The 26,699-nt window shown below is 38.9% G+C and overlaps 1 protein-coding gene across 2 annotated transcripts in view; it reads left to right on the top strand.

Annotated features, from left to right (window-relative positions):
- The window catches only part of ttc28 (tetratricopeptide repeat domain 28), a 278,633-nt gene that overhangs the window by 134,620 nt on the left and 117,314 nt on the right, over positions 1-26,699 (top strand). For both annotated transcript variants that reach the window (XM_080304107.1, XM_080304106.1), the window contains exons 9-20: positions 11,587-11,783; positions 11,864-12,017; positions 12,101-12,272; positions 12,759-12,927; positions 13,030-13,190; positions 14,496-14,984; positions 16,248-16,440; positions 16,587-16,667; positions 16,811-17,063; positions 22,254-22,363; positions 25,180-25,309; positions 25,553-25,780. In XM_080304107.1, coding sequence (XP_080160233.1) covers positions 11,587-11,783; positions 11,864-12,017; positions 12,101-12,272; positions 12,759-12,927; positions 13,030-13,190; positions 14,496-14,984; positions 16,248-16,440; positions 16,587-16,667; positions 16,811-17,063; positions 22,254-22,363; positions 25,180-25,309; positions 25,553-25,780 — 2,337 coding nt within the window. The remainder of the gene's footprint in view (positions 1-11,586; positions 11,784-11,863; positions 12,018-12,100; positions 12,273-12,758; positions 12,928-13,029; positions 13,191-14,495; positions 14,985-16,247; positions 16,441-16,586; positions 16,668-16,810; positions 17,064-22,253; positions 22,364-25,179; positions 25,310-25,552; positions 25,781-26,699) is intronic.

The following is a 26,699-nucleotide window of genomic DNA, read 5'->3' as shown; positions in this document are numbered from 1 at the left end:
TTGGCCTTTGCTATTGATTGCGACCACCTGGGTTTTCTAGGTGCATGTGGGTTCTCTCTTTGTTTGGATATTTGAACTCTGGTAATTCGGGATGAGAGATGAGGTGTCCTCACAGGACAGTTTACCTCATTGTCTGGTCTTATCTGTGCTTGTGTTTTCATCCTTGATTAAATGTTTGGTTTTATGTGACATCATCCTCAAATCTGAAAGTCTTCACAGGCCCTCAGTTTGGTATGAAAAACCCTTCAAGTGATATAAAAAAATACAAAACTGCATCCTGTGTTTTATTCAGAAGATATTTAAGAAGCATTATCCCTGGGAGAGACTGACTGGGCTCTTGTCCTGGGCTAGGACAACTCGGTCTACATCGATCTGTAACATTAAGTACACACAAAGCATTATTTGTTTGTTATATTGCAGACCTGTGTGAGTTTGCACTAGCTGTAGTGGCCTAGTACAACACGTAGATGCTGCAGTTTTGACATCTTGTTAAATCAAATTCAAGGATGGGAGCTTTATATCATGCGATGGTCCTGCTTCTTAAGGGCCTATCATTTGACTGCAGTAGCGTCTCTCTGGACAATCAACACTCATGTTTTATTAAGTGGTTTCTGGTTTCTGCGGCCACAGTGATATCTGAGATGCTGTGAACCTGAATCCATCGCTGAATGGACAACTTGCCACGTTGTGCATGTATACGGCACTGTGCACTAAAAGTAAAGTGAGGATGCCATCTTAGATTTCTGGGGATTTAGACTGTCTCAATGTTTTTTATTTTTTGTTGACTTTTTTTTTTATTGTTTTGCAACTTAAAATAAAAGGGAAGCTAGAATTCTTCTTTCTGGTGTTCTGAACTGCAGCGCCCTTCTTCAATTCCTAAATTTGTTCAAAGAATGGAAATACAGTCATGGAAAAAAGAACAGACGCCATTTGACAATTTAAAGTTTTTTCATGGACACAAAAAATGTATTTGCTCATTACTAGGGCCATATTCCAGGAAAAAGAGTTGATAGTGGGAAATTTACACCATAGCTACACTCCAACTGCAAACCCAGCTGAAAACCCTACGACGTAACCTGATGTGCACCTCCCTAGAATTTAAACTACACCTCTCATTAAAATCGCCTGCAAAAATTGGGATTTTCAGCTACTTTTTTGCCATGCATTTTTTTTAAGGTATCAGTGACAGAATAACAATCATCTTCTGAGTTCAAGGAATAATAATCATAGCATCATAGCAGTGTTCACAAATGTCAGGAAGTTAAATGCGAAACAGTTACTATCACTATCAACGTTAACTCAATAAGAAAAAAATCTCTTCTATGGTTGTAAGAGAGCCATGAGTGAAGACTGATATTAGAACAAATTATAGGCTAAATGGTTACACTGAGGGGCATTAAAGAACAGTTTTTATGTAAATCTCAAAAATGAGCACATTAAGCGTTCACTGAACAGTTTATGCCAACATAAAGTGTTCCAAAAGTAGTTTTTTTATTTAATAAATGGTGGAAAATAAATTAACCCTCTGCAAATACCTCCTCTGATCAGACTTTGAAATGCCAAAAAAACTGCAGTCCTACATGAAGCTGGTTCTAAAAAGCAAATCACTCCCATGTTAAAATGCCAAACTTCACAATATTAACAAACACTATGATCTCTTCCAAATATGAGACATTCTGGCTCCAAAAACCAACATGGCAGCAGGAAAAGAAATGAGGCCTTATAATGTAAAGCCCAGAAATCAGAGGATAACTATATAATGGCTTTATCTATCTTTTATATACAGTCTATTAAACTCTGCTCAGGTAATATTGTGCGATTTCCACCACTCTTCTCACTTTATGTCACTGCAGAGCTTTTTTGTAGGCAAATGAGTGAAAATTGCTTTATTTTCTATCTGAAGTAAGTAAAAGGAAAACATGCACACTGCAGTGGTTCAATAGATACTTTGATGTGTGACTATAGGCTACTGCTGAAGTCGCTGACACTCTCCTGACAGATGAGCTTCAGTCTGTGTTTCAGATCAATGATTCACATCATCATTTATGGATGATTACGGTTCTTTGACTCTGAATGCTGACTTGACAACCTTTCACTCTGCTCTCCTCTGATATTTTCTCTCCTCCTTTCCTCTTCTTCTGTTCTTCAATTTCCAACCCTAATTTCTGCCTCTCATTTCATCTTTTGTTTCATAATGATTTCGTCCCCTATTATCTTTTACCTTATTTTGTCTTTACACTCACTACATTTCCCATGTTTTCATTACTTCATTCTTCCTTTCTTTTCTTCCTGATTTTACTCCTTCCTCCCTTTCTCTCTGTGCATTCCTTATCTCCTTGCCATTCTTTTTTTCTTCTTCTTGTGTCTCCTGTTTTCTCCTTGCTGTGTTTTTTTTCTCCTGTTTTCTTGGGTTTCATTCTCTGTTTACTCTTAGTCCCCTCTTTTCCAGTCTGACTTTCCCTCTTATTTTCTTCTTTCCTCACCTTTTTGTTTTCTTCTTATATCTCCTTCCTTCACCTCTTCCTTTCTGTATGAAACATGAAATTTGGAGATTATCTCAACCTAAATTAGACCATATAATACTTGTATTGTATTTTACATAGCAGCACCTTTAAAGTCCAAAAATAACTAAACTAGGCCAGTGTCTGGCTGCCCAGTGGAACTCCTTAGTGATCTGTGATGGTACCGTTTAAATCTTAATTACCCTTTTTCTTGTGTTGGTAGCACACCATGCAGTATCTTGTGTTATTGTATGTCTGCCTTTGACTGTGACCCAGTCCACAAATCTTTGTCGCTCCTCTCAGGGTAGTCCCATATGAACGGACTCTTGTGGCTCCTCCTGGCTAGGCTAGGTATCACAGTGACTTGATAGTAGGGGTATGATAGTATGATAGCCCCTTTCCTGAAGGCTACAACTGACACCAGTCTGTGTCCACTGCTTGTGAAGCTCTCCCGTGTTACTGAATCAACTTTTACTGACGATGCTCTCAAGCTGTTTCCTGTTGTTTGTGCGCTTTTTCTTGCTATGCTTTTCCCTTCCAGTGAGCCTTCCCTTGGTATGCTTTAATACAGCACTCTGCAGACAGCCTTTCTTGTGGAGAGTGTCAGTGTCTCTACATCTGGTCAACTGTTAAGTCAAGCAGTTTTTCCCACGACTGATTCTGTGTACTGAACTAGAACAAGACATATATGGAAATTATATTTTAATTTCAAATGAAAGATACTTACTGATTCTTTGCTACTATGGGCCTGAAGATATGGTCCATTACTGTAAGAGTACAGCGCTCATTTAAGGATCCAGAAGATGGTTTCCAGTATACCTCACTCGGTTAAGCAGGTGACCCATGTGCTGTAAGGCTGCTGCAGATGTCAATAAATGCTCCAAACCAGAAAGCAAGAAAAAAAAAAAAACGACCCAGAAGACATGTGTGAAGTAATTTCTTTGCCTACTTGAATAATAAATTCTTTATATTTAACTTACTCTCTACAATATTCCAAAATGTATGTGTGTCTCTCTCTCATCTCGAGTTATTTGCTAACTTTAGCTAATAAACATGTATTCTTCTTTATGATGGTCGGACAGAAATAACTGCATATAGTCCATGATATGTAGCTCCTGACCCACAAGTTGCCACACCCAATTTCATTCACTGATGACAGAGCAATTTTTATCCTACTATGGAGAAAGGGGACTGTGGATCACCACTCTTCTCCTTTCTAATCTCTCTATGCTGTCTCAGCTGAATACCTGTCATCAGATCTCAGCTAATTTTCCACACCTCTAATCCTCGCAGCACTGCTGTCTTCACACTGTGTCCCCTCCACGCTGGGGAATCCCACAGAATCTGTAGGAAATCTACAGGCACCCTTACACCTCAGAGAAGTGTGGCTTTAGGTTAGAGGAAGATTGTGCATGTGCTAATGTGCACACCTGTGTTTGTAGAGTTTAGGAGGATGTGTGTAACTGTAACCAGTGATTCTAGCCAGCTCTGCAGGCTTCTCCGTAATCCTCTTAATGCAAGACCCCGATGAACAAGGTCTTCCTTTCTATATCACCAACCTCCTCCTCCTCCTCCTCGCATAACCCGGTTTCTACATATTGTTGCCAGCAGCGTTTATGAGACCTTTTTAAATTCATGTACATTTATATTAACAATGTGACTTCATGTTTGTTTAAAACATTTAAGGTTGTTTGCTAGTTTGACAGAATTATTTTTTATGCAGTTCACACTGAAAGTAATTAGCAAATTAAATAAGGAAGTGTTTTTTTTCACCAAATGTTTGTTTTCTCTTAGCTTTCATTGTTTTAAAAGTAAATCGTGTGCTATTTGCATTTCCTTCAACCTTTATTGTGAAATCCTTTGCATCGTTAGATTTGAGTGCTATAAGCTAAATCACCACTGATTACCTTTCTGAGTCATGATGATGGTGCTGATGAGATATCAGAGATGAAGATGAGGTGCCGATGAAGTATTGAATTTAGATTTCAAATGCTTTTTTTAATGGTTGCAGTTCTTCTCATTGTATTGTGTAGAGACTGTAGAAGCAAACGGAGTAAACTCAAATGCGTCACATCCATGGTTAAGTCAATGTATGGATTTGAGCTTCAGAATCTAAACCCACTTATGACATTTCTAGTCTTTGGATTGGTTTAAACACTATTCTTTACGACCAAATGCCAAGACGTGACCTTTACTTACAATGCACTGTATGTCATTTAAAATTGTGGCATCAGCAAGTTCTCCAAGTCATAACCAGACCTTTTTTTAACCATTACCCCCCCCATATATGTTTTTGTTTAGGATAAACAGAGAACAAGAATTTGCAAAAGATGATTGATATGAGAAAAATTATTTGAATTAAAACTCATGAAAACTGTTAATTATATTTTTATAATTATAATAATAATAAATTATAATTATGTGTCAGAAGGTATAATAAATACTAAGAAAATCTGAATTTTATAGCACCATGCTTAAAGGGGGCCCACTATGCTTTCCCTTACACTTAATATGACAAAAGAAGTATTGAAGTAGTAGTTCATTTATTTTATATGTAGCATATTGAATATGTTATATAAGTATTGGGTTCAGTGAGTGTACCAGGAATCCCTGTTAATAATAAATAAATAAATAAATATATAAAAAGAACTCAGACTTCCGACTGCACTGAATGCTCCATTTCTGGCAGTTTTTTGATACTCTTGGCACTGCATGATTTCAAAGTCAGGACGTCATTGTTGGGGCTTGCAGAGTAAAGGAATCAGATCCAGAAATAACAAAGTATGTCTTTTATTCAGACTGGGAAAGTCCACAAATTAACAAAGAACAAAATGAAGAAACATTATGGAATCACTTTTGGATCTAAATATGCAAGAAATAAACTTAAAATATTAACTGAAATTTAATGCAAACCATGAAAACAAAACTAACAATAGAATGTTAAGGCAATCTAAACTGGTAGCCAAAACTCCATAAATATGAATCCAAAAACTCCCAAGCAACTTTTAAACCAAAACCAGGGACTTTGGCAGTCATAGAAAGAGTATGACTCTGTAACCTTTGGATTTGTGAATTATAGATATGAAATCAGCTTAAAGTGAAAGCATCTGTCTTATGAGAAGTGTAACATCATGCACAGAAAAAGTCACTCCAGTTTCTTCAAACTCTGTCTCTGTTACGTCCCCTGTTAGATTCAGAAATAAATCCTACTTACAGGTGATCTGCTGCTTTTGTTGTATTTAAGATTGAAATTAACTGCAAGGATGCAAGTTAGGCTGTGGACTTCCACATGGAAGAGTGGGGGTTCCATATTAGCAGCTAAAACTCAAGAGGCTTAGAATAGAGGAGGAGAGAGCTATTTTAAAAGGTGGGTTTTTGTTGTTGTTGTTTTTAGGAACCCTGCCTGCACCCCTATCAAGGATGTGAATCTTTTTTTTAAATGATGATTTAGTCAGTCAATATTTTTAACACAATCTGTAAATCTTGATTTTGGACTGTTAAAGTCACACATTTGAAAAGTGTTTACAGTAAGAAATGTAGAGATAGAGGTGGACATGAGCCAAGGAGTTGGGAAGGATGGCTCACAGTTTACACTCGGTGGATCAGACCCCAGTCATCTCTCTCATTACACAGTCTGACATGAAGACCACATGTGACTTCCTCCATCTGGTGTCTGGATACCCCTCCGTATCCCTTCCTCCCCACTTATAACCCCTTCTCATCTGTTTTCCCAATGTGACTTTATTGTAGAAAAAGCAGATTTTATATAAGGCCTCATTTCAACATTTCTCAGAGCAGTTATAAATTATTCTGGCGCAGTGTAATTATTGTCTTTGGAAATAGAAGACTTCCTATGGATGGCATTATTAGGATTTCTGTGTGAAAAATTCAGGTTACTCAAACAGTTTAATGAAGGGAATCACAGGATGAATGTAGGTAAAAAGTTTTGCATTATTGTATTAATGCATTAACATGCATTATGTATAATAAAACAGGGTCATGTTTGAACAGTTTAATTCATTTTACAACGTTTATTGCCCATTTTCTAGAATTGTGCTAGCTGTACCCTCTGTCTTGTAGAACATGTACATGTAAATCTTGAAACAGAACTTGACTTTGGCCCACGAATCTCCACCCCAAAACTCCACACCTTTATTCTCACTCTAGCTTGCATTTGAACACTTGCAACCATGACTTTACCTTCTTCAACTGGTATAATGGCAGAAAACCAGTTAACAAAAGTTATTGTTTTAGTTGACCAAATTCACTAGAATATGGAATCTGTATTTCCCTGTATTGTGGTTTGATATGCCAATGCTACTACTAAGCAAGTTCGACACTGTTAGGCTTTCTTTGCGTGAGCTGGTGTGATAAAAATAAAATGCCATAGATACAGTGACAGGTATCATGGTGGTGGTTTTTAACTTTATTAACTAAGGCTTTCTGCTTCAGGATCTGAGATAAAGATCTGACTATTTTTCCACACAAAATAGATCGCCTACACCAATCTGAGGCATTATCAGAGTAATTGTCAAGGTCCTTGGTCAGTGACCCAGTGTTTTGTGTATTATTGTTGTTATTCTATGATTTCTTCGTTGTATATGACTTCTAGTGTTCTGATTTCTGTTTTTGTATTCTAATTTTGTTCCGGTGTCCTCGTGTTTAGTATAGGTTTAGTTCTGTGCCCAGTCTGTTTCCTGTTTTACTTTGAAGGACAATGTATTCTGTTTTGCTTCCTCCCAATCTCGTCTTCGTACTTAGTGTCAGCTGTGTCTCCCAGGTGTTTGCCCTTTGCCCAGTTCCTTCTGTATTTAGTATCTGCGTGTGTTCCTGTTTGTCGTTGCATCGTCCCTCATACTTGCCTGTGTGTTCTGTTTCAGGCTCAGTTTCTAGCCTTCCCAGTTTAGTTTCTGTTTTGACTTATGTCAGCAATAAAGCTGAGGTCTTTGAGTTTAATTTTCACATCCACAAGTCTGCATTTAGGTCCTACTTTCCTGCCTGCCGCACACAGACCGTGACAGTAATGTGTTATTGAGATATGAGAACAAAGACAGGAAGTTAAGGCCCAGGTGACACACACAGAAGAGCATTTACCAAAATAAAATAAAGTAGAAACGAGGAAGGGCACCTACACACATACAAAACACAGAAACACAAATTAAAAAGAAACACAAGAATACAATGAATACAAGAAACGATATCTGTATAAGTCAAAATAGAGACTATAACACAACATATATTATAAGAACATGGGGAGTTTACTTGTGGACCTCTTCAAAGACCAATTGTTTAAAAAAAGAAGAAGAAAAATTGTCAGATTTGGGCTGTAATGGAAATGTTAACAGCCAGCTTTCACTTTGAATGTAACCTTACTTCTAATCTTACCTTAACCTTGGGGGGGGGGGGGGGGGGGTATTCTACTTTGTACTAATATGCCACTATAGGGAAGGCATAATTATAATTTTTTTCTTTCAATCTCCTTACAATCAGGCTTTTGGCATACATATAAACAGGGGTGCATATAAGTGGTCCACAGGTGCACATTCGCTGTCAAAATAAAAGACGTGCACCAGATAAGAAGTTGCAACGCATGTTTGCGTACATAAGATTTTCTGGAGGAGGACAGACATTTGTTTAGAACTCTTAAAGATGTCGAAGAAGCAAGCTCCTTTAAGCAATTACTCTGGTGTTCTTCCACCTCCAAAGAAATGTCCAAAGGAGTCCAAACCACAAAAGAAGCGCGTATTCTCAGAAAAGTGGTTGCAGGAGGTGAGCTGGCTTCAAACAAATGATGAACGCACAGAGATGTGGTGCAGAATATGCCGTGAACATCCCACTCTAGCGGACAAAAACAGTGCCTTTTATATGTACGCAAATGCGCGTTGCAACTTCTTATCTGGTGCACACCCCTGCATATAAATCACACTATATAGCATTAAGAGGGAAGATTACAGCTGTTCTATGTGTGTGTGTCTTTTGTGTTGAATCTTGATTGAAATGTGCTTGCTGTGATGGAAAGAATAACATAAATCATTCAAGGAAAAGTCATTGCATTGACTTTCATTGTGAGCAATTGTAGGTTTCACGTCTGCATTCAACTTTAAGCAGGACTTTACTGATGAAGGTAGAGCTCAATGTACAATGTGCATGGTTTTTATATGCCAAAGCAAAAATATGCCAATGAAATATGGTAAGATTTAGATTTGTGCAATGTTTGGAATAAAGTCTTACAGAGGAACTCATGTGCTCATTTTCTACTCTGCTCATTTGTTTTTATTATTGGACTCTAAAGTAGTATTCCATGTAGGGATGGGTATTGATAAGATTTTCACGATTCCGATTCCATTTTCAATTCTGTTTAACGATTCGATTCTTAATCGATTCTCTTATTGATTCTTTTAAAAAAAAGGAGAACACTAAGGTCGAATAGCTTAGAGCTTAGATCCACAGCCTACGGCTCTTCAATGGGGGTGTCACAGGGTTCCCGGGAAAAAAAATTGTAAATGTAAAATAATAAGATAAATATTCTTCTGTAGCAATAACAAAGTATAACATAAATTATTCTGTAGCAATTACACAAGAATATCCAGTAATGTCCCTGCCTACAATTAAACACATTCACTTACCGAAAATCGGGCATCTGCTGTGGGAAATGGGTGCAAGCCTTTTACCACAAACTCAGTCACTGCTCGGTGACATTCGTCTATCCTGGCCTGAAAGGAGACGCTACCGGTAGACTGCAGCGAGAACTGCCAGCATCTGAGCCAACCAGACTCCGTCTGTCTCTCTCATCATGGTCACCTAAATGCACAGTAATGGCAGGTTTTGTAATAAGGCAGATCGCGCTAACATAATATGCACTGTTAGTTGATTATTTACCTGCCGCATTAACGGGCAAACGTTACCGCTGCTGCTGGGTTGAGATTCACGAGTCCGGAGCGGAATTAAAAACACAACATTTATTTAAGGTCATCGCGTGTCTTTTGCATATTCGTGGTGTTTCCTCCCTTAAATGAAATATCTACTTTGCAAGTATTGCAAGTTGCCCTGTTGTCATCCGTTCTCGTAAAGTATAACCAAACTTTTGAGCGTTTGAGCCGCCATGTTTCCTGCCAGGTTAATGACGCTCCGCAACGTGGTGACATCATTTGGGGCAACTGGAATTGATAAGGGAATCGTTTGCAAAAATGACAAACAATTCCAAGGAATTGAAACAGTGGGAACCGGTTCTCAACAAGAACCGATTTTCGATACCCATCCCTAATTCCATGTTTACAAAATTACCATTATTAATCTTATACTGGGCTTTAGTGCAACCCCAAGTTCACCCATTGTGTAAAACAAGCCATTTCAGTTCCCTTGCACCTCCTTTTTAGCCAACGTTCTTTTGACTGGCTGCTCCTCATAAATAAAAACATGAACAGCAAGTGGGCAGGGATTCTGTATGATCCAGGCTCTTTGGCTGTGATTCCAACCAGAGAGCCTGGATTTTCACTCTTATATCATGCAGAATAGAAAAAAACTGTTCAAAACATGGCTCAAAAGAATTAGTTATAGATACACTGATCTCATTATTTGCAATATGTGGCCATATCCACAGTTTGAGTATCCAGCACTGTAGCAGAGTGTATCACAGAAAATGAAGAAAAAAGCAAAGTAGGTACATTTTAAATTGCAAATAACCAGTGTGCACAGTTGTCAGTTAAATGCAGGAGGGTGACAAGTACTATATTTTGGAGTACAGGAAATAACTAGCATAAAATGTAAATTTTCATTCTCCTCTCTTGTGCCCCAAGTTTCTTCCTTAACTATTCTCTCTCCCAACTTTTGTCTGTTCTGGCTCCATAAACTGGGTTGTTGACAGCAAAGACACATCATGACAGAAGAAGTTGGGAAGGCGACTGGGACTTAAGTTTTCCCAGTTCTTTTTCCCTGGACAGAGAGACTGATTTCTGCATATGTTATACTAAAGTTTGAAGAGACACAGCAGCAGATATTATTAGATTTGTTGAATTTCCCACTGTAGCTTTTTAATTATTCACCACTCTGCTCAAAAAGGATTTTTTACAGTTCAAGAAACCATGTGGGCATTTATATTCACCACCATACAGATGCTGCATATTTATAACTCCTAATGTCATTTTGGGAATTTACTCTGTTCATCATGCTCCCTACATGTGCAGTAATTGCTGTTTGATGAATCCTACAAATCCAAACAGCGCTGGATAAACCATTCTACAGAGCTGTGGAGACTTGAGACTTGGAGACCAAAAAAATCACAAAACTGAGGACTTAAACTTCACTTGTCTGACTTCCTTGAGCCTGGACTTTAAAATTCCCCTATGTCCATGGAAGATTTTTCTGGGTTTTATGACCTTGATCCTCCGAGATGTGGGTGATCAACAATAACTGTATGCTTTCAGAATATGTCATTTTTGTTCTTCTTAAAAAAACGTTGCCTCCAGTCTTTGTGGTTTGGTGACAAAGGAAATAATCATTTTAACTAACACACCTAAATATTGATTTTATTGGAACTGGAATTATCAAAGAGTTGTCTGACCACTTCAACATTACAGCTTTTTGCCGTGGTGACCATTTTTGTATACAAAGTCCATTCCTCTTGAAATGGACATTTGGAGGAGTTTAAATGATGGGGCTAGGTATTGTGCTGTTTTAAATGAAACAAGTTAGAAACATAAAATTAAGATAATTCTTGGAAAATCAATCATTAGGATGGACTTGCCAGCCAGAGGCCAGAAATTGAAATGAACTAGCTTTATTTTAATACGAGCATTACCTGATACAGCTTGTAGTTGGCATGCTACAAGACTTCCTAGATTAGATGTATTACCTGGGCGCTTTGCATAGACTTTGTTTGTCCTATTGAAATGTTTTTGTCCATGCCACTTGCTAAAACATATGGTTAGGATTAGTGTTGTGACTAAAGTTGAGAACATGACCGATCACAAGAACGTTCAAATGTTGTATGCTAAAAGAGATTAAACTTGGAGTTTACCTGCATCTTAATGGTTTCCTTGTTAGTTCAATAGTTTGTGTTTTTGCCTCCTCTCATCTCCTATCACAGGCATCATACACCAGATGAAGGGAGAGTATGACACTGCGCTAAAGTTCCACAAAGCCCACCTGTCCTTCGTCCAAGAACTTTGTGATTACGCTGCCCAGGGGAGGGCCTATGGCAACATGGGCAATGCCTACCATGCGCTTGGCATGTACGACCAAGCAGTCCAGTACCACAGACAAGAGCTGCAAATCTCTCTGGAGGTAAATTTTATGACCCTTTTCAAAAAACATGTGGACGATTGTGTGGAAAGCAGAATCACGATGTGTCTTTGTGTTATCAGGTGAACGATCGTCCATCTCAGGCATCCACGCACGGTAACCTTGCTGTGGCCTACCAAGCGCTGGGTGCTCACGACCGAGCTCTCCAGCACTACCTGCACCACCTGACCATTGCACGAGAGATGCGAGACACTCAAAGTGAAGCAAGAGCCTTAGGTAAACCTGTCAAGAGATAAATGCACTTGAGTTGAGTTAAATGAAACATGAAAAATATTGCTCACCGTTATTTTCTTTTGCAGCAAACTTGGGTAACTTTCACAGCTGGAGAGGTGAATATGCTCAGGCCTTGCCCTACTACCAACAGTACCTGGTTTTGGCGCCAGGTTTGCAGGACCTCGAAGCAGAAGGCAAAGTTTGCCATAACCTGGGTTATGCTCACTACTGTCTTGGACAGTACAGAGATGCTGTCAGGTCAGAGACTAAATAAATCTTACAAAACTGAACTTCATATAATGAAAATGACCCCGTTGGCCTTATGTCGAAAAACATGTGTTGTGTTTTCCATACATACATTCATCCATCCATCCACTACTCCTCCACATCGAAAGGAGCCAGCTGAGGAGATTTGGGCATCTGACTTGAATGCCTTCAGGATGCTTCCTGGCCAAGGTTTTCAGGCATGTCTTACCAGGAGAAGGCCCTGGGGCTACATCTCTTGACTAGCCTGGAAAGCTCCCATGTTCCTCAGATGAGCTGGAGGAGGTAGCTGGGGAGAGAGAGGTCTGGGCTTCTCTTCTTAGGCTACAACCCCGCAACCAGGCCCAGCAGCAGAAAGTGGATGGACGGATGGATGGATGGATGTTAATGAGACTTTAATTTCTCATTTTAAGGATTTGTGCTTTTATATTACATTGAAACAAGATGCACGATAAAAAACAAAAGTTTAAAATTTTCCAGGTATTATGAACAGGATTTGGCCCTGGCTAAGGATCTCCAGGACAAATTAGCACAGGCAAAAGCCTACTGCAACCTTGGTCTGGCCCACAAAGCACTGGGGGAGTACAACAAAGCAGAGGAATGTCAGAGATATCTGCTTTCTTTAGCACAAGCCCTGGACAACACACAGGTCACCTGTTAATTATGTTTTCATTTCATAAACCTTGAAATTCTGTCTTTTGCACAAAAAGAGGTTGTTAATCAGTATCTGTGTGATTATATTTGTCAGCAGGCAGTTTTCAGGGCCTTTGGGAATCTCGGTGATGTGTGCGTGTGCCGGGGTGATTTTCCAGGAGCTGTGAAGTTCTACCAGCAGCAATTAACCTTGGCTCAGAAGGTCAACGATCAGAAGATGGAGGCTGATGCCTATTCAGCACTTGGTTCAGTTCACAGGTGATAAACTGGTTAACCAGTGTTTTAACCACACACAAACAGTGCATGTAAAAAATGAACAAATGAATGTGTTGTATTGTTTTAAAACCTAAGTTTAGTAATATAGCCATTCCTGTTTATTGGAGGCAGTCGAAAGTTTGTAGAGCTAAAATATTAACTTACCAGATCAAGCTGCAGAGATTGTGCTTCACAAAAGCAGAAATTTAGCTGCTAATTAATGCTTACATAAAAGAAACAAAAATCTGCACAATATTATTACTATGTACTTTTCAAATGATGTTAAATATTGTTGTGTTATGATCATTTTATCTGCTCCCATATGGAAAAGATATATATAAATCTTATAAATTTTGTATCTGTCTTGTGTGAAACTTGTATGAAAAGCATATAAGAGTGAAAACGGATATAAGATCCCTTGAAAAATTATATAATGAAACTTGTATGTTTTGGATACTTACTAAAACAATGTATGAAAGTAATGAGAAAGTGGCCACTTTCATGAGTAAATCACGTAAGCCTTATATGATTTACTCATGAAAGTGGCCACTTTCATGAGTAATCACATATAAGTTTTTACTATTTCTTTTCCATATGGGCTAAACTATAATCAAATATGAATAATTAATATATTGGGGAAAGCTCAGCTGAGTTTATGGAGGCAAAAGGGACATCGGTTTGAGAATGTATTTATTTACCTTTATAAAGCCACTTGCTTGTAGACCATTTTCTTTGTAATGCCTGCTATTTACTTTGGAGTTACAAAGAAAAAGCCTGTTTCCAAAAACATGTGAGTTTAAAAAGTCTCAGCCAACTGACAAGAGATTCTGTGCCAATTCTCAGCAGTTAATAGAAGTGTTCTGTACTTTCCACAAATTCCTATGAATAGTAGTTAATTTAAACTTACAGTTCAAGGTGCAGCTTACTAATTAAAACCTCAGTTTTCCCAGAGTTGGTCCATTTAAGCTTGGTACTCCAAGAAATCTTTTATCCACAATAGTTTCCTCTGTCCTTCCCAAAAACAGTACCTTTTTGCATACTGGGCACAGCTGGAAAACTAATTATTAATTTAAACTGTATCTTTCAATAAAGCATATCTTTTAGTATTAACTTATTATTAAGTTATTAACAAAGAGAAGTAACATATAAGCATCCATCCTTTGCAACAGACTGGCTCTAAAAATAATAAACCACATGAAATATCATACTATACAAAGGACACCAGGTGTTGGCTATAACTAATGTGTGACTTGCTCTAGTTCCCTTGATTCATCTTAATTCAGTGTTCTTGCACTTTTTCCCACCTAGGCTTCTCCGCCAGCTGGATACGGCCTTGTCGTTCCACAGCCAGGAGTTGACCATCCGAAAGGATCTAGGTGATCAGCAGGGGGAGTGCCGTGCTCTTGGCCACCTAGCAGCTGTTCATATGGCCTTGGGAGACTATGCTACAACTTTCCAGTGTTATGAGACCCAGCTGGGCCTGGCACAGGGGCTCAGGGATGCCCGTTTGGAGGCACAGGTCCATGGAAACATGGGCATCACCAAGATAAACATGGGATTGTTTGAGGAAGCTATTGGTTATTTTGAGCAGCAGCTGGCCATGCTGCAGCAGCTAAGTGGAACTGAGAGCATGCTAGACAGAGGCAGGGCCTATGGGAACCTGGCAGACTGCTATGATGTTTTGGGAGATTATGAGGAGGCTATACAGTATTATGAGAAGTATCTGGCAGTGGGTCAGAGTCTCAATCATGTCCAGGACCAAGAGAAAGCCTACAGAGGACTTGGCAATGCGCACAGGTAGGTGAAACTAAAATCAAATTGAGAACATAAGAGGTTATGGCTCAGACGATACCCTTCTATACATGCATTTGATAAATTTAATACAGGGCACACTATTAGGGTACTGTGCATCTGCAAGCCACTTTGCAAACCACCTCCAAACCAGCTCTTCTTTTCTTGCTGTATCTTCCTGTTACTGATGCTTGCACTGTTCCAGTCAGAAATAAAAAAGCATTATATGCGATTTAAATAAAAATTCTGTTTCTAGAAACGTACAGGGAGATTGCACTTGCTGTCCTGATACACAGTGTTGTATGAGGGGGCTCATGAGGAGGTGGAGAGTCTAAGTCTGCCATGACCCATAAATCCTAATTGGCCAAATTCATTTGAAATGAGCAAGGCTGAAATAATCTATAGTGTGTTTAATTTAAATATCACTATCAATTCATTTCAGAACTTAATTTTATAATTTCCTGTCTTGTTTTTTTTGTTTGTTTGTTTCTATTACTGAAATAAAATTTGCATTTAAATTTTAAAATGATTCTCCATAGACCAACTGCTTCTCTTCCTTCTTTCCTTCTCAGCTAACTCTAGTAAGAGGATAAATAAAATTAGAAAATTTTTCAGGGTTTTGAAGTCTCCCTGGATTTCCCACTAAATGTAGAAATAAATTCAAACCTACAGTGCTGCAGACTTCTGTTTACATCAGCGTAAAAATGTATGTTGTGTTCATTTATGTTCTATCCTATTAGTTAGGATACACCTTTCTAATACAGAATAGCATTCATGCAAGAGTTTTAAATGAGCATTTCTTGCCACAAGCATTTTATACACATTTTAATTAGAGTCATAATAAGAATAAATACAGTCAGAACTCTGCAGCGTATTAAAAGCAAAAAGCCTTTTTTCAGACACATGTCCCACGGTGGGCAACTCTCATATGATACAACATAAGTAATGCTCACTGACAGAAGAACAAGGCTTACCGTTGGGTTTACTTTATCCAGCTGTTGCTCCTGAGTGTGAATGAAATGGTAATGTAGAGTACAGATTTATAACAAACCTTCGTAGACTTTCTTTCTCTGAGTTTTTCTCTGAGTAGATATAAAGAGAAAAATGTTTTGTTAATATGGACCAGTTTGTCTTCTTTTCTTTAAATGTTGCAGAAACAACAAAAACAGGAGGCCTGCTTTCAAGAACAAGCAAAGTGCAGAAAAAAAATGCATTATCATACCAGGTCTTTTTCCTCCCCTTTTTGTTCTCCTCCCTCTCCTACTTCAGGTCCATGGGTAGTCTCCAGCAAGCACTGGTGTGTTTTGAGAAGAGGTTGGTAGTAGCTCATGAGCTAGGTGGTGAAGGAGAAGGTAAGGCTCAGGCTTATGGAGAGCTGGGCACCTTACATAGCCAGCTGGGCAACTATGAGCAGGCCCTCTCTTGTCTGGAGCACCAGCTTAACATTGCACGCATAGCAGGGGTAGGTTTTCACCAGCAAAATGTTCTTGTTTCTGTTTCATATTTTGTTTTGCCCTGCTGAATATGATAATTAATATGGGGAGGGGGGGTATATATTAAAAACACATAATGCCCATAGAATGAGGTAAACTCTGTTTGAACTATCAGGATAACTCCCTGGAGGCAGAGGCAAGCAATGCACTTGGAGGTGTCTATCAGTTGATGGCAGACAACGAGACAGCTCTACAGGTCTGTATCACATTCATCATTGTATGTGCAGAGGATAGCCCCCCTTGTTATGAAATGTCTTTAATTATACTGATTAACAGGGAAAACAGAATTTATCAGTTGTCAAGTCTCTCCTCTAAGCAACCTAATTTTTCCTGCTGTAGTGGCACCAAAGGGCTTTGGATATAGCAGAACAGACTGGATGTGTCAGGGGCCAGGGTCGAGCCTATGGCAACTTGGGACTGACCTACGAAGCTCTAGGGAAGTACGAACGGGCAGTAGTCTTCCAGGAGCAACACCTGAGTGTTGCAGCACAGACCAATGACCTGATAGCAAAGACTATGGCCTATGGAAGCCTGGGGAGGACACATCATGCACTGCAAAACTACGCGCAGGCTGTAATGTATCTACAGGAGGGTAAGACATTAGCTACAACAATTAATAGTGAGCATGATGATATTGCAGTTGCTGTGTTTATGTATGAAAGTTTAAAAAGAACAAACCCCTGGGATCCAAAGATACTGGGTATAGAGGCATGGCAGCTTTGATTCACAGCTGTCCCAAGCAATCAGTGTCATTATATCTCCATTATACCATTTTTCTTGCTTCCAGAAGTATTATTTATAACAGTATAACTTCAGACAAGTATTGCTTGTTTGATGTTCAAATAGTTTAACATTTTAACTTTTATTGGATGTTGCACTGCCTCTATTAAGAGATATAAAATAATATTAATGAAAATGAATTAAAATAGAGAGCAGAGATAACTCTGTATGTAAATAACTCTAAGGGCCTAGTCCTCACAGTCAGTCAGAAACGCCTATGCTTCCCACTTTTTTTTCCACTCACTTTCATGCACATGCTTTCACTCTTGTATATGTTTAGAGGCCACTAGAAATAGGTGTAAATGTGCAAATGATAGTTGATTTCAACATAACCTAAAATAAGTCTTCAGTAACCCCAAGTTGCTCTTTTCTATAAGATTAAATAAGCACAACTGCTTAAAATTAAGGGGGAAATATCACAGCACTGCATGTAAATAACAGACCGTGTAAGACCTCTTGGACAGTGTGAAGTAAGCCATTGGTTTCTATATTTGATTTTTAAAGCATAAAGTGAACACCATAAGCAGGTGGAGCAGGCCCCACCAGCGTCCCTTGACCACATGGGGGAGGGAGGCGTCCCCCATGCCGTTCAAGAGGTCAACGCGTGGGAAGGACCCGGTGATTTTCAGAAATAACTCTCTAGTGTTCCCACAATGGCTGATGGTGTGATTTTCATTGGTTGGTAATATATAGAAGTAACATTGATAAGTGTGGTATTTGTCCAAAACTATTTTTTAACTGATAGTCTAGTGTGACGGGAAGAAACGTGATGCACTGAGGACACTTAGAGAGCTGTCACTACTAAACGTCATAGGACTTATAAAGAAAATAGGTCCTGGGAGCACGAAAATTGCTGCCTATGGACACAGCCCCCAATGCTCAGTCCAATTAAGTTACCCACTTTTCTGGTGGATGACAAATCTTAATTGATTAATTGCTCTGTTGCTTTGCTAGATAGGCAGGGTAGTGATAAAACTAGTTACAATCATAGGGTTTAACATATTCCATTAATACTAACAGTAGTCTTTACAGAGTTGTAAAACTTTAATTTAAAGGAAATTTGTGGGGTCTGTGTAACCATCTTTTGTGGTCTTGGGTGTATATTTTAAGGAGACAGAATTATTGGGATCATTATTATTATTATCAGACCAATTGACACTGATTTTCAGTCCAGTTCTTGTCTAATTTGAGATAGTTTTTTCCATATTTCCCTTCCTTAAGAATTGCCTCTTGATAGTTAGCATCCTTTTTTTTTTTTTTTTTTTTTTGTGTCCCGTTTGGATCTTTAGCCATCAGAATTGTTGTCTTAAGGCCAAGAAAGATGCCAAGCGGATTTATTTTACCAAGTGGATCATCATGGCCTTGCCATATTGGTCCATTTGATTGACCTTTATTATAATTATGAATTTATTTTATTTTCAGTTGCTACAAACGGGACAGACATGACTGGGGGATAGGACAGGGAGAAAGAATGAAAGAAAGAGAGGGAGAGAAAGAAAACCAAAGGGGAGAAGAGATGGTGAGAAGGGGGGGAAGAAAGAAAAAAAAACAAAAAAAACAAACAAAACACCTGGGTCACCTGTATGGAGAAAAAAAACAGAAGAGAAAGCAAACAACAAAGAGCAACATAATAAAAAAAACAGCACCATCACAATAAACTAGCTAGCAGTAGATATCAGTAGATACTAAATAATAAACGATATTGTGCAGCACGCAAGATAGACAGCGCACAATGTGCTTTGAGGCAGCAGTCAAGAAAGCTGTAGTCCGCGTCTGTGAATACCCGTGTGTACACCTGTGTGCATACCTGTGTGGATCAGCATGCTTGCATTCCAAAGGTTTCTCCATGTAACGATCTGCTAGGGAGTGTGGGGAGCCATAGCCCCGTCCTCCAGGGTATGAAGCAGGTATGGAGGAGATCAAAACTCCAGACATCCAGAGGCCCCCAGAACACAAGAGACCAAGGAAGACCAACAGAGGGGCAGCCGCGCCACTGTCCCAGTAAGAGCTGAGGAGAGTCCCAGATGAGGGCTCACTCAGCAGCCACCGAGCAGAAGCCAGGGGGAGTTGCAGTGACGCGCCCGTGAGCTCCGCCGGCAGCCAGCTGTGCCTGAATGACCGAGCCCCAGGCCGAGAGGCCGGGGGCACCCCACCTCTGAAGTGGCCCGAGCGAGCCCCAGGCTCCAGGCCCCGATAAGCGGCCGCCAAGGAGTGAGCCGGTGTGTACCCGGACGCCCATCCCCAGACACAAAGAACCACCAACGCACCGACACCTGAGGGAGTCCGCCACTGGCAGGGGAAGTGGTGGGGGGAGAAAGGCCTCCAAACCTTGGAGGGCCTGAGATGTCCCCAGAGAGGTGGCGTCTGATACCCAACCTGACATATAGACACAGACATACAGGCACACACAGATACAAACATCCATTCCCACCCTCATGCTCTCATATGCACTTACTCCACACTCAACCAACGTGGAGACAGACATAGACAGACACTGTACACACAATCACACTCCCCAAGCGTACTCTACGAACCGGGTCTAGGTACCCTTGCCCCTGGAGGGGGGAACTGCACCCAGACCCAGGTGGTGTTAGTTAGCTAACTATCTAACTAGTTAGGTAACTAGTTAGATAGTTAGCATCCTACCAAAGATAGACTTCCTATATCCCAGACTTGGGAAACTCCCTTGGTGTGTTAAGCAAAGGGTCGGGAAGAATAGATGAAAAAAGTGGAACAGAAAAATCAATGAGAATAATATTTTTTTTAAAGCCAAGATACTATACAAGAGTGATTTGTACCATGTACAACTGGTTGCCATATACAGTAAAATACACTAGAAGAGATGTCACAGAGATTTTTTTATTTTATCTATTAAACTGCAGTTAGAGTGATAATATACACATATATATTTTAGCAGGTATTTATCTTGTGTGAGCATTGTACAGTCAGCTGCCGGAATGAAGGACCTACGAAAGCAATAGTTCATCGAGGTCCAGTTTTCTCAAAAGTTTTTAACACACACTGGACACCATGCTAAAACATACCAGGTTTTTGGCTATTAGCTCTTTGGGAATCACCTTGTTGATGCAAAATTAATATTTTATGTCTGTCAAACTGTGCTATATTTTACTTTTTCATATATTCAACTAATGAAACTGGAACTAACTGTGTGTGTTTTGCAGCAACGGCTTTTTTTTTCTCATATATGTAGACACAACACTGGTTAATCTCGTTTTTATGCTTGAATGAGGTATGTTTATGAACAAGTACTTACTTTTGTTAATGTGTGGGTATTAATGATTGTTGCTGTCTGTGTTCATTAGGGACTAGGTCTGTCTTTTTTGTGGGTTACAACCAGAAACTGCGAGGAAAGAAAGATAGAAATTTTTTCTTACTGCCATCTTATATTAAGTACATTATAAATACATGATTGTGAGTGCTGAAGTGCTTATTAATAGTTTGATAAACGGGACACAAAAAGGCCCAAGCCAGGAGTTTTATTATCTGGCCTTAACTAAGTGTGACTATTGTTTAAACCTGACCAATTAATTTTCTTTTCTCTAATGCTAATCCACGTAATCTTACTTAAACCTAACCAAGTCTGTCTACCACCAAGCAAAAAAAATATGTAGTTTTGCTTCCTAACCTAACCAGCAGCAAGTGAAAACATAACTCAAAAGTCCAAATAATGCCAGCATTCTACATTTGTGTCCAGGAACAGAAAACAATTGAGAAATTTTTGTGCAGAGACACTGTTCACTAGACTAAATTTCAAAGCTTTGAGAACAACAAGAAACAGTTATATAGCATACTGTTTGATACCAACATCTGAATCAAAAGCAGCAGGATAGGAATTTTTGATCTAAACTTTTCCACTGTGTTCAAAAGCACTATACATTTTTGACATGTATCCACAAACTTGTGATGAAAAGCGAGCAAAAACTTAGTCACCATTTTCCCCCTGCAGTCGTACAGAGACCATGTAGGGAGGCTCTGGCTCCTAGCACATACTTTGATCTACGTGTGAGTATCTTCTTTAAAGTCGGAGTTGTTTAAGACTGAGAACATTGCGAGGTGTTTTTGAAATCCTCAAGAAGCATGAAAGGTATTTATGAGTCTGACACAGGCTAATACAGGATCAGTGCTCAGCTGTGTACCCTGGAGTGTGGTTTCCTTCAGGCAGGTTGTTGTCGATAATCCTGTTTGATTTAACTACATCTCTAACTAGACTTCTCTTTGGAACACATATTTGTGTCTCATCAACCTTGTTGAAAATAATCCCATTTTGATCTCTTTCCTATTAAAAAGACATGCGCACATTAAAAGGCTGATAAAATTAAAATACAGTCTAATTGTAATGGATCTTAAAATGAGTGACTGGGTTAATTTATGAACTCATCCAGGCTTCATCGAGCCTCTAAGACAGAGTCATGCTTTGTCACTTGGCTCACAGATCCTCTGGATTTTAATTGATCATTAGCTCGACAAGCAAAAAGAATTTCAGCTCAGAGTTGAGGTTAGGACAGAGTAAAAAAAAAAAATCACTTGTGTGTCTCCAATTAACTTTCCCAACCAATACTCACACAGACCATCACTGGCCCAGACAGAGACAAACAGGCAGAGAAGCGTGAAGAAAACTTGATATTTGATGAGCTTCTGCACAATCTGAGAGCCTAATGAGAACTAAATACAACTTGCTATGACTGCCTGCGCCTTCGCAGCAGGAGTAGATGAAACATATCTGAGATGAAGGAGAAGGTTTCAAGACTTTTGAATTGAATTTGAATCAGCTGCATAAAAAAACAAGGGTTAAGAAAGACAAAAGAAACAGTGGGAGAAAAGGAATGGCAAATGTGAGTGCTGCTGGCTGAGTCAGTAAGAATTCACTTCAGTACAGCAACAGTTGTCACAAGCGTCAAAGTGCCAGGACTTTGGAAGAGATGATTTTCGTATCAGCCTCTTGGAACTAGCGTCTGATCTCTTCTGCTGTCTGTTTCCCTAGGTCTGCGTCTGGCAGAGCAGTTAGGTCGGAGAGAAGATGAAGCAAAGATACGCCATCGCCTGGGCCTGTCTCTTTGGGCCAGTGGAAACCTGGAGGAATCACAGCACCAGGTGTGTATGTGTATGCATTTATGCATGTGTTCTCAACTGCAAAGATGCAATTTGTGTGTGTGCATTTAAGATTTAAGAGAAACATTGTTAAATCTTGTGAAACCTCAAGGAACCATTTTCTACCTTGCCATCTGAAAATAGGCACCATGAGCACAGGGCAGATCCAACTGAAAAAGCAAATTGTCAATTACAATTTATGAACCATAAAGCAAACCCTTCTATACTGTCTTTATAGACTCAAACCAATATGGGAGCAATAGGAACCATATTTTACAAATTAACTTACTTGTCTCACAGCATGAAGTTACTGGTTTGAACCTGCTAGGTAGCTGGTGCCTTTCTGTGTGGAGTTTGCATGTTTTCCTTGTGCCCGTGTGGGTTCTCTCTGGGTGAACTTGCTTCCTTCCACAACCCAAAGACATATGTATTAAATTGATTGGTGACTCTAAATTGGCCATATATGTGAATGTGAGTGTGAATGGGTGTACCCCTCTTTTTGTTCTATAAATAATTAAAGATACAGCCGGTGATTTTATTAGATTATTTAATAGAAAAAGGGATATCATACTCATAAATATACATAGAATAATGTGCAATTATATCTTCCACATTATGCCATTATGCCTCCAAATTATGCCAGCTAATGTTAGCCACGAGTGTTTTTAAAGTCATGCTTTCCCTCAGACAAACAGTTGAGTTACATTCTCACATCATATGAGAGTTTATTCACCAAGTGTTAGAGTCCAGCGTTAGAGCCACTTCAAAGAAAAGTTTTACTAATGCCTAACAGTAATTAACAGGCTAACAGAGAGCTTTGGTTTTTCCTCATTATTCTTTGTTTCCCAGCTTTGTTTGCATAAGTGAGAAATCCAGTGTAGAAGTGTGGAATACTGCTTAAGACTGTTTTGATCTATGACAGATAATAATTTTCTCTACTGCATTACTATGTCTTATTAATACCTGGTATTATTGTTGAATTTGCATAGTTTTTATTATATAAACTTTTAAAAGATATTAAATGACTGTCAGTGTCAGGTTTGCTGTACGGCAGGCAGGTTTTGGACACAAACACGGGATTCTGAAGATAAGACATAAACTCAAAAGGCTGCTTTATTGCTGAACTTAAGAAATTTAAAATACATAACACAAATCTGAGGGAGAGAGGGAAAATGGGCGAGGGAGTTACAGTCTGAGTACACACAGTAATGGGTTAAAGAAGTAAATAAATGACCCTTTGTATAAATACTCAGCTAGAAGTAAGGGAATGCTACCTAACTAAATGCATTCTATCAAAATGGAATATGTGAGTGACATTTTTGATTATAATTTGGTTATTTCATCACTCAGACAACCCAGACCATGGACCGCACAGAGCACACAGCTTGAGGGAGAACATTACTAAAGACAAGGGGAGACATACAATTAATACACAGGCTGTTGATTAGGGGAAATGGAGACACATGGGAACGCAGCTGAACTGAATCTGACTAATGAGGAGGGGGAGGCAAAACTAAACATTATGCACATGGGATAACGGACTATTAAATGAAACAGGAAGTAACAAACACTGAGACCCAGACTAAAATATATGAACTTGACAGAACTGTCAGGGTTTTGTCAGGGACACGACTGTAGAGACAGAGCGTTAAAGAGGGAGAGAAGAATGACTTCCAGGAGACACTGAGAACAAGACACAGAGATGAAACTAGGACACGAAAGGGAATTAACATAATTAAACAAGAAACCATTAACTAGGAAAATAAATAAAACTCAGAGGCACTAGGAAAGTAGAGCATAAACAGAAGCTTATGGAACTCAAACAGAAGTCTTATCTTAACCCAAAATAAACCTAAAGACCAAGAGAAAGAGAACTGAACTATAATAGAAAGATAATCCAAACAAGAAAACCGCAAAACATTCTGAAAACGCAAAAACCTTGGGCCAGCAACCAGGAACCATGACAGTTAATATAATTTAAAACTAACACCGCCTTCAGTTCTTCATGGTAATGGTGCCAAATCAGATTTTGTCATTTAACACTAAAGACAATTTTTTAAACAATTTAATGTTTATTTCTTAGTTTCTTTCTATAACTAGAACTGCAAGTTAAGCAACAAGGAAAAGAGAAGAGAGTTACTGTCTGTAACAGTAACAGGTTAAAAAATTTATTATTAAAAATTGATAAATATAACATAACTAAATGAATTCTATCAAAATGGAATATATCTGTGTGATGTTTTGAATATAGGACTACCTATGAATACAATCTGTGACTGTGTGTCATTTGTTTTTCTTGCTGTATTGTTATTGTAAGGTTCTGAATGTATTAAAACTAACATAATGACAAACATTAAACATATCATAACATAATCTTCATTTAAAACTGTTTTAAAGAACTATGCTGTAAATAAAATGAAAGCAAAAACTGAAAATATTTTTTTAGCTATTAGAAAATGCACAATTATAATAACTTTGCTTCTCCGTTTCATGGTGAAAAGTGAGCCAAAACACTCCCAACTCTTGCTGTGCGTATATACTGCCACCCAGTGGCCAGCACTGTACCTATATGCTCAAACAGGTTTGAAATAAAGCCTGGCCATTTAGATCACACAATACACAAAAAATAAATACAAAAGTTGTTAACGAATAACAAATGCAGGTGATTTACAACAAACCATGGAGACACATTAAAAGGTGTGAAGAGTATAAAAATGTCTTCACAGTCTAAATCCAGTTGAACACTGGAACAATGGATGGTTTGTATATTTGTGGATTGGTACTCATTGCAATGTATGTTTATTTGATATTTGTTCCAGTTATACAAAGCATCTATGCTATTTGAGGCAATTCGTCATGAGATGCAGCACAGTATGGATTACAAGCTCTCCCTGTTTGATCTGCAAACCAGTTCGTACCAGGCTCTCCAGAGAGTCCTCGTCAGCTTAGGTGACAGAACTGGCCTCTTGACCTGTTGTGTTGTTTCTTTGTGGCATAAATTACTGTACATCACTTTGTATGTTAGCTGTTCTCATTTTTGCATCTTATACATTGGTCTCTGTTAATAAGGCACAAATTATCACCTAATGTCTGATAGTTGTATTTCTTTATCAATGCTACCAGAATAAAGAGTCTGCTCTTTCAGATCTGCTCCTTTTTAACTCACAGCTCCACATGTTCCTATTCTTTCAGGCCGGCACGATGAGGCACTAGCTATAGCTGAGCGAGGGCGCACACGTGCCTTTGCTGATCTCCTAGTGGAACGCCAGAAAGGAAGTCAGCAAGCAGCGAGCACTGACCCTTACATCCCGGTCACCATAGAACACATCCTGGAAACAGTCAACAGTCAGAGGGCCATGGTTCTCTACTATTCTCTGGCAGAAGGCTTTCTGTACAGCTGGCTAATATCTCCAGGCACAGGTTCACTGCCACGCTTACACAAACTTAAGCTGATCGGTTTTATAAAATTACTGAAGATGCTTTTTTCATTCAGATTCAGAGTCGTAGGCTGACAAAGTTGCCTTTAGGAACATGGAGCATCACTTTTCTGGTTGGGAAGGAGCCTGAGGCTGCTCCCTTTAGCTATCTCCATCTCACCCTATTCCTACCATCATCTTCTATACTCAGACCTCTTACGTGACAATATTAAACCTCTCCAGTGATCTACCTCTGTGGTCTTCCTGGCAGCTCCATCTTCAAAGTCATTTATCCAATATATCCACTATTCCTCCTCTTCACATGTCCAACCATTCCAACCTTCCCTCTCTCCAAACTGCTCAACCTGAGCTGTCTCTCTGATGTACTCATTGTGTGGATGCTTTAAGCATCCACACTATTGAGTTCCTGTTTCTCTTTATTCTTTATTGTGTGGATGCTTTAAGCATCCACACTATTGAGTTCCTGTTTCTCTTTATTCTTTATTATTCTAGTTGCTTCCGTACACTTTTTGGCACTTAACTACTTCCACAATTTTCAGCCGATTTTCACCGTTCAAATTTTAAACTATTCTGCTATTTCTGCTAATGTGCGCTATGACTTTTGGTATTTTTTGCTATTATACTTTTTAAAATATTAAGCTTTTTTCCTTTAATTTGTCCCATTGAAATGAATGGAAAACTTCTGCAATTCTGCTAAAATTTGCTTGTTTTTGAAATTTAACTACTTCCTCATATTTTCACCTAGAACAACCATTCAAATTTTAAAATGTTCACAAATTATTGGGCTATTCAGGTATGATTCAGCTTTTTCAAATCTTCTACTGTTTTACTTTTATGCCTCTTAAAGTTTTGAGTTGCAAAATTGTGATTTTTCACAAAATACATGTGTTGTTATGGTTGCT

This window comes from Astatotilapia calliptera, chromosome 7, assembly GCF_964374335.1.
Source record: "Astatotilapia calliptera chromosome 7, fAstCal68.1, whole genome shotgun sequence".
Taxonomy (NCBI): Eukaryota; Metazoa; Chordata; class Actinopteri; order Cichliformes; family Cichlidae; genus Astatotilapia; species Astatotilapia calliptera.
The sequence above is the reverse complement of the archived record's forward strand: the minus strand, read 5'-3'. Positions and strand labels throughout refer to the sequence as shown.